Genomic DNA, 9,252 nt, shown 5'->3' with positions numbered 1-9,252 from the left:
TGATGTAAGGGAAGATGTGCTTAGGCGAGTAGGGTTAGCCCTGTCTCAACTATGTGTCTGTGCTTCCTCTCAGCCCTTCCATTTTGTGCTGATGTATATAGAGGTGTATCTGGAAGCAATGCCAAATTGATGACAGACTTTGTGTATCTTAAAAAATTCTCCGCATTATCCGACTGTAGGGACTTGATCAGTGTATTGAACTGAGTTTGTACCATGGTGAGAAAGTGTTGAAAAGCTGTCAGTGTGTTACTTTTTAACCTCAGAGGATAGATTCATGTGTACCTGCTGTGATCATCAACAAAGATAGCCTAATATTTGTACCCATCTGTTGACAAGAAAGGAGCTGGACCCCACAAGAATCACAAAAGTTAAGCTCTTCATTAGATAACATAGGGAGATTGCAGCTTTTGATAATAAACTCTAGTGTTTTTAACGAAGGATGGCCAAACCTTTTATGCCATGTAATCTTAGACACCATATGCTTCGAAGATATGCTAAGAGTAGACAGATCTTTATTCTTGTGCACTGGTTGTGATGGTACTCCATTTCCTACTGACTTTGAGTTGATTTCTGCACCCTCTAACTGATACAATCCATCTTTAAACATTCCCTTCATTACCGTTTGTCATGTACCCTTGTTCTTAACAAGACAGTAATCCGTGTAAAATTCAATGAACACGTTATTGTCTTTTGTTAGCTTAGATATACTGACCAAATTTTTTGCTATGGCAGGAACACATAACATATCATTCAGTTTCAAATTGCAGGCATCACTATACAGACATGCAATTCCAACATGAGAAATTTCTAGAGTATTACCATTAGCTACAGTGACTACTTCAGTACCTGAGTATTCAGTCGGATTGCCAAGATTGTTGAAGTCTGAGGTAACATGATTGGAGGCACCACTATCAGCATACTAATTTACACCAGTCATGTTTTCTTGTCTTGTCAAAAAGGGGTTACTCTCATAAGCAGTGGCTAGGGTTGTTGGGTGAGGTTGTGTGTTTTTGGTTTGATTGTTGGGGAAGGGTTGTCCCTTGTTTTGAGGAGAATTAGGAATAAAATCTCTGTTATACCTGTTGAAGCAGTAGAACGCTATGTGTCCCATCTTCCCATAGACTTGACACACAGGTTTGTTGTTGTTTCTTCCTCTGCCTCGACCTTTGCCATGGCCACCACCACCTCGTTGTCCTCCCCCAGTAGACTGATTACTGCTATTGGACTTATTTTGGTTGACATGTCTAGTGTTTGTCATATTCATTGATGCATTACTGACTTGATTGAAGCCTGTCGTTGTCTTTTGTTTTGACTGATGTTACAATCTCCCTTCATACATGTGAAGTTCTGACTGCATATCAACCATGACATGTCCGCTCTCCCTTGGATCGTGGCCACGATGGCATTATATTCTTCATCAAGTCCTAGTAGTACCTGTGAAACAAGAGCTCTTGGTGGCACAGGACTACCAGCTTGCTCAAGATTGTCAGCATTCATTTTCATAGTTCGAAGGTACTCCTCCATTTTCAAATTACCTTTTCTGGTTGTTTGAAACACATGTCTCAGATAATCTTCTTCAGTCCTAAACTGAACACCAAAGAGTTGTTGAATGCTGGTCCACAGATCCTTTGCACATTCACATCTCATTACTTGAATGGCAACCTCTAGTGTCATGGAGTTATACAGCCAGCCGAGGAGAAGTTGATCTACAGCCATCTGCGCTTTATATTGAGGATTTATCTCAAGTGCTGTCGACGAGCTGGAAGCACCACTGTCGGAACTTCCTTCTGTGCTGCGCGGAGCAGCTCCTGCTCCAGTCGGTATGATTTCACCAACTGCAGGTTGCAGAAACATTGGGGGACAAACTTTTTGTCCGGTCATGTGTCCTTCTTGTCGATAACTTCGAAGGATTGGAAGCGCTAGGTTTTTCCATAGGAGGAAATTGTTGCGATCAAGTTTAACGGAGGTTATCTGATTGAGGAGTTGATTCAAGGATGGGCCACTGAAGTTGGTTGTGTCGAGGGTGGCTCCCAGGTTTCCTTGATTGACGTTGGTCATTATGTGCTCTGATACAAAGTTAGAAAGGAAAGATTGAAGGATATGGCTTGACTCATGTTGCAGACGATAACACTTAGACAAGATAAATGATAGCTCAATCAAGTAGACGATAGGTAGAAAACGACAGTGACAAGCCAAGTTTTCCTTTATGATTTCTTGTATGTGAAATGTACATAGGTGAGGTATTTATACGATATGGAATCCCTAATTTGGGAATGCAAAAATAACTCAACAAATACAAATGGTTGGAGATTTGGTGGTAACCAACATATCTTTGGTAAGTCCTATTCTTTTAGTAGATAGGCAAGACTTTATGTGTTGGCATTCTTAATATCCGTAATATTGGAATGGTTGGTTGTTTTTTAAAATAATTTGTAGATTCTCAACTCTGTTAACGTTTTTCAAATATGTTTTAGATTATTAGTTTAAATTTTTGTAAACTACTTTAAAAAATAACATTTCATTTTGTAATGAGCATAATCTAAATGTAATTTTGTTTTCTAAATACTTCTTTAGAATTACTATTCTAAATTACTTTTTATTTTCTGAAAAAGAAAATATCACACACAAAAAAAAAGTTAATTAGATTTGGAAGAACTCAATAACTGATATGGAAAAGCCATAAATCACTTATTTGCAAATATTATTTACCTATCCAAAATTTTCTCGGAAAAGTAATTCCAACCCAAATAGTTAAAGAAATAACTTAGAATTATTGTTATGAAATTCAACACATTTTCTTGCACAACAATTTAAAAAATAAATAATTAATTATTATAATTATAAAAACACAGGTTTAGTAACGATTTGTATATATTGACAAATCTATATCTCTGTCCAACAATTTTAAAAAAATTAAAAATATCAAAATACGAATCTTAACAAATCAATGTAGATACCTGATAATTATAGTTTCTTGCAAATATCAATAAAATCATATCTAACTATATTGATCTTCATCTTTCTAAAAAGGAAGAAATTTGCTAAAAGAAGATAACAATACTTCAACAGTTTACTTTATATTTGTCACCTCTTAACATATGCAAAACTTAAGTCACAAAAATCACTCAATTAATCAAAGCAAAAATTCCACTACCATTAACATATTCTTCAAAAAGTAATTAAAATAAAGAAAGAAAAACATAGAATTGTCGTTTTGGAATTCAACTTTATTTTATTATTATTATTATTTATTTATTTTGTTAAATCCATTACCATTAATGGTTTCTCCAAAAAATAATTTGAACAAAAATAAAAGAGATAAAAAAAGAACCTGAAATTACACTTTAGAATTCAATGTTAAAGTTTTCAATTGACACTTAACTATATCAATAATGGCTTAGATTTTTATAGTTTCTATACATTCCAATTCAATTTCGATCTCGGATACTTTATAAACAAAATTTTGCAAAGACTTAAGTAAATAAATACAAAAAAGCTATGGTGGTTATCGCTGAAGGGATGAAATTTCTTTGCAGATAAGTACTTTGATAAAATGTGGAGTCTCTTTGTAGATGAGTGCTTTGATGAAATGGTTCAATTCATGAGGTGTGTAGATTTCAACAAAGGGATATATTAGGGATAGAATGAAAATTGTAAAAATTTGTAAGAACAAAAAGGAATGTGAAAAATTCTCCCTTTGTTGCTCCTTTTAATATAGTACAAATTAACCTAAATTAACATGGTACGCTACCTGATGTACAATGATTGATTATGTAAATCATTTTAATAACATCATCTATGATAAAACAAAGAGCAATGATTAGGTGCAATTTAGACTGTATTAATTCATGTGATTCCCACTTCTTTAGTAAAAAAAGAAAGAAATTATAAAAAACTAGTTTTTTTTTTAAAAAATATAATTTAGTATATAATATAATATCCTAAAAAATGAATAAAACAAATAAAATGTTTTATATGTTGAACAAATTAGGACACAGATCTAGCAGAGGTCAATCAGCTGCCACAAATGGTGCGTCTTTCATGTGTGTCCAACATATCACACGTGCCTCTTTCCTCTCATTTCATCATCACATTATCTTTCGCTTTGGAAATTTAAGACAAAATTATAAACCAAACATTTCCGATTGATTTAAGGTTAAATTATAAAAGGAAAAAAAACAGAGATTTGAAAATATTATACTTTTATGAGTTTTGAGTTTAATTTATATTTGTTTCCTAAATTTTAAGATGTTATATTTTTACGGTTAAGTTTTGAATTTTATATTAATTTGATTCCTACGGTTTCAACATTCTACAGGTTAAAATTTGATTTTTTTTTAATAAATATTCACTTTCAATTCACAATATTAACGTCTATTAATTGATTTTAAAAAATTAAATTAATTATAATTAAATTACTTTTTACTAATTTTATATCAATATTAAAATTAATTAAAAAATTTACATCATAATAGTGAACATNATATAAGGGTAAACATGCATTATATCGAAACTTAGGGACAAAAAGAACCACATCAAAACTCAAGATTAAAAAAAAAACCTAGGGACGAAATGAAAAGGTTTTGAAATGAAAATTAAACTAAAACCTATGAACCATATTTTTCTATTATAAAAAATATTATCAACTTTTTCATTCGTTAAAAAGTACATCTATCCTTTTAAAAGTTGCACTATTACGATTGATGTTTCACAAGTTAAAAAATACTTTTCGTCCCTGAACTTTCATGAAAGTAACAGTTTAGTCTCTAAACTTTGGTTTGTAATAATTTAATCCCTATACTTTCAGTTTTGTAACAATTTAATCCATGAATTTTACTATGTAACAATTTAGTTCTTAAACTTTAAATTTATAACGATTCAATCTCTATTGTAAAAATTAATGTTAAGATTTAATGAGATTTTATATATAAATAAATCGTTAAACTAATTAGAGACTTAATATTTTTTATAAAATACAAAGTTTGCATCATAAGGTATTAAAAATTGACATCTAATTTTAATTAAAACTCACAAAATTATACTTGAAATAATTTTAAAAAAATCAAAATTTTGAACTTAAATTAGAATTTATAATGATGTGACAATTTAGATTCTCACACTATTAGAATTTTTGGATCATAATTTGATTGTATAGTTTTGAAATGATTATAAAAGGTTAAAAGACAATATCGTAATTTGTGGAATAATAATGAAATTGTTTTTATAATTACAGAGTAAGTAGAAACAAACAAACAGAAAATTCACATGGAAATGATCCATCAAAGGGTCATTAAAATAAAAAGGAAAAAATAAAAAGAAGTTGGGACAGCCAAGAATGAGGAAAGAGGACACTTTTTTGATGTCCAAATGACCATAACTCCACTCCTCACTCTACTCTTTCATGATTTCATCTTTATACATTTCTATATAAATCTTCCTTCCATTTTGGTATAAGCCTCACATTTCCTTTCTTTGCCTAATTTATCTCCTTCTCCATACCCAAACAAGCGAAAGCTATGCATATTGCCAACAATAAAAACACCCCTCTCCCTCCATTCGCCATTGAAATCGATCCCATCCATTTTTAGCTTTTCTTTGTGGGTTTCAACTTTCACCCCCTATTCTTCCTCTTTTCTTTCCTTCTTTCTTTATTTCTTCCCTTTTTTGTTTTCTTTTGTCTGTGTGAGTGATATCAACAGATGATTGATTGAGATTAATCTCAAAGCATACTCATGGTGAACTTTAATCCATTTTCTGCTTTCTTTCGCTCCGGAGATCGACCGGAAAATCTGCCTGTTTACAATCCTCTTCCTGATGAACCCGTCGAATCTCCCGCCACTCACCGGCGACCCATTAAGCTGGCCGTCTTGATTTCATCTGGGTTGCTCTTGGTTTGCTTATTGGTCGCCATTATTGGTCAGAATGGTGTGGGTTATCTTGCCACATTGCGAGGACTTTCGTTCTTAAAGTCGAAGTCGCCGGAGATATTCCGTACGGCGTCACGTGGGGTGTCGGCCGGTGTGTCGGAAAAGGCTAACCGGCAATTTCTTGGCCAGAATGTCGCTCCTTTTCCATGGAATAACAGCATGTTGTCCTGGCAGAGAACGGCATTCCACTTCCAACCAGAGGGGAATTGGATGAATGGTATTTTTCTTCTTCTTCGTTCCCTCTTTCTTGGAGGAATTGAATCCTTTCTTGTTTATAATGTTATTTTTATGTGGGTTTGATTTGGTGGAACGATTGTGAATCTTCAATTGAAAGAAAAAAAACAAAAAGTGCAATGGGAACTGGAAAGTGATTCGATGCCCTTTTTGACTTTTCAAACCAAAAAAAAAAAAAAAAAAAGGAAAGAAATGTTTATCCAATACACAAGTTACATGTTCTTTAATGAGATTGATTGAAATGTGATGTGTGTTTTCTGTTTTGTTTTGTGGTTCTTTTTTGCAACTTCTGATTGTTTTTTGTTTTGTTTTGTGGTTCTTTTTTGCAACTTCTGATTGTTTTTTGTTTTGTTTTGTGGTTCTTCTTTGCAACATCTGATTGTGCTTCTGGGGGAATCTACTTGTTTCTGGCTCAGATCCTAATGGTAAGCCATGTTTATTTTGCCTCATTGAGATGTTGTTCATGTCTGCCTCTCCTTTTGGGTATTGATGAGAATTGAAAATGTAATAGGTCCATTGTATTACAAGGGATGGTACCATTTCTTCTACCAGCACAATCCACATGCTGCGGTGTGGGGAAACATTGTGTGGGGGCATGCAGTGTCCAGAGATCTGATTCATTGGCTTCACCTTCCTTTGGCCTTGGTTCCAGATCAATGGTATGATATTAATGGAGTTTGGACCGGTTCTGCCACTATTCTTCCTGATGGCCAAATCATGATGCTCTACACTGGCTCCACAAAAGAGCATGTCCAAGTTCAAAACCTGGCATATCCAGCCAACTTGTCTGATCCTTTGCTCATCGATTGGGTCAAATTCCCTGGTAATCCAGTTCTTTTCCCCCCACCTGGCATCCATTTCAGAGACTTCCGTGACCCCACGACGGCATGGCTCACGTCCAAAGGGAAATGGCGCCTGGCGATTGGATCGAAGGTCAATCGAACTGGGATCTCTTTGCTGTATGAAACAGAGGACTTCAAAAGTTTTCAGCTGTTGGACAATCTGCTTTGTGCTGTTGCTGGTACTGGAATGTGGGAATGTCTAGACTTCTTTCCTGTGTCCAAAGCTGGGAAAATTGGCTTGGATACTTCAGTTAATGGACCTGAGGTGAAGCATGTTGTAAAGACAAGCCTTGACGACGACCGACACGATTACTATTCACTTGGAACATATGATGAGAAGACTTGTACTTGGGTTCCTGATGATCCCAAGATTAATGTTGGGATTGGTTTGAGATATGACTATGGGATATTCTATGCGTCCAAGTCTTTCTACGACCATAAGAAAGGTAGAAGAGTTTTGTGGGGCTGGATTGGAGAGTCTGACAGTGAATTTGCTGATGTTCAGAAGGGATGGGCATCAGTGCAAGTAAGCTGATTTTGTTATTAGTTCCCAAGTTATCTGATGAATTCATTTTTTGTAGCATTGTAATACAATGATTTTTTGGCAGTCAATTCCAAGAACTATTTTGTTTGATAAGAAAACTGGGACCAATTTACTCCAATGGCCAGTGGAGGAGGTAGAAAGTTTGAGACAAAGAAGCCTTGCCTTCAACAATTTGGTGGTGCAGCCAGGATCAGTGGTGCCCCTTGATGTTGGCACATCAACTCAGGTTTTTTTTTTCAACACATCAATAATTTCCAATATGAGAGATGTATTTTCTTGCTAACTATCAGTGTGAAACTCCCACAGCTAGATATATTTGCCGAGTTCGAGTTGGATGAGGAGGCTGTGGCAAAGGCAATCGAAAGCAATGAAGAATTCAGCTGCCAATCAAGGGGCGGAGCAGCTGACCGTGGCGCATTGGGGCCGTTCGGTCTTTCGGTACTTGCAGACGAGAGCCTCAGCGAGCATACTCCAGTATACTTTTATGTTGCAAAAGGCCAGAATGGTACTCTCAAGACTTTCTTTTGCACTGATGAATCAAGGTCTGGAATTAGTTCAGTTCCAATTCAGTTTTGATATAATGAATGAACTCTAAAGTCTAAACTTTCGGAGCTTCAGATCCTCGGAGGCAAACGACGTTATCAAGCCAATTTATGGAAGTTCTGTTCCAGTACTAGAGGGTGAAAAGTTATCTTTAAGAATACTTGTAAGTTCCAAGAGTCTTTTCTTTCATTCATTCACATATAAACAAATCAGTTAGTTGAAGAGAGTTGAGAGTTGACACTGAATCATGTGTGGCCATCCAGGTTGATCATTCGGTGGTGGAAAGTTTTGCTCAAGGTGGGAGAACTTGCATCTCATCAAGAATTTATCCGACAAAAGCGATCTACGGTGCTGCTCGGCTATTCGTATTCAACAATGCTAAGGACACCAACGTTACAGCCTCCTTCACAATATGGCAGATGAATCCTGCATTTATACGCCCATACCGCCCCAGCGAAGACAACGACTCATCAAGAAGTTCTGTGGTTTTGTTACCTTTATACATGTTCCTATTTGTTTCATTGTTGCATCTGATCATATGGGATGTCCTAGGGTGAGAGGTAGAAGCGCATATCATGGAATCGAGCCTGATGAAATTCTGCAGGGAAGAAGTGTATTATACATGTTTGACGACTCTGTCTATGCAGTGAAATGATCATTTGAAAGGTGATGAAGCGAATAGTGTTTTTTTATATGTAGATGTTAAATGTCATATTCATTGATATGTTTAAGGCATGAATGTTTTAGGAATAAAATGATTATACTCGGTTCATTTCCCATTTTCCGTAATTATTTCCGGAACAAGACAAATATGTAAGTACATTTTTGGTTCTTCCACTTGAAATTTTGTTCTATTTTGGTTCATAAATATTAAAAAAACATTTCCTATATTTTTAAAAATTATTTATTTTGGTCTTTGCTATTAAAACTATATTAACTCTTAAACAAAATAGTGAAATAAATTGTATTTTTTATGACTATGTTACCAAATAAGTTTACTACCCTAAAAATCTAGGGTTTCATGAATTAGGTGGTCAAATTATTTTTTAATTATCTTGAGTTTAAGATTTTGGTCATTCACTCTTTGGGCGAATTCGTTATTGACATTTACTTCACCTTCATCTTGTTTAACTGATGTTAGATGCAATTTCATCCTTAAAAA

The 9,252-nt window shown here is 34.7% G+C and overlaps 1 protein-coding gene across 1 annotated transcript; it reads left to right on the top strand.

Annotated features, from left to right (window-relative positions):
- Positions 1 to 5,380: 5,380 nt before the first annotated feature.
- Positions 5,381 to 8,862, top strand: LOC120092691 (acid beta-fructofuranosidase-like). Its single transcript, XM_039050841.1, has 7 exons — positions 5,381 to 6,144; positions 6,578 to 6,586; positions 6,673 to 7,529; positions 7,612 to 7,773; positions 7,854 to 8,089; positions 8,166 to 8,253; positions 8,354 to 8,862. Exons 1-7 carry the CDS (start codon positions 5,733 to 5,735, stop codon positions 8,645 to 8,647), a joined length of 2,058 nt encoding a protein of 685 aa, XP_038906769.1. The 5' UTR covers positions 5,381 to 5,732; the 3' UTR covers positions 8,648 to 8,862.
- The last annotated feature ends 390 nt before the right edge of the window (positions 8,863 to 9,252 follow it).

Source organism: Benincasa hispida, chromosome 12 (assembly GCF_009727055.1).
Source record: "Benincasa hispida cultivar B227 chromosome 12, ASM972705v1, whole genome shotgun sequence".
NCBI classification, from domain to species: domain Eukaryota; kingdom Viridiplantae; phylum Streptophyta; class Magnoliopsida; order Cucurbitales; family Cucurbitaceae; genus Benincasa; species Benincasa hispida.
The sequence above is the reverse complement of the archived record's forward strand: the minus strand, read 5'-3'. Positions and strand labels throughout refer to the sequence as shown.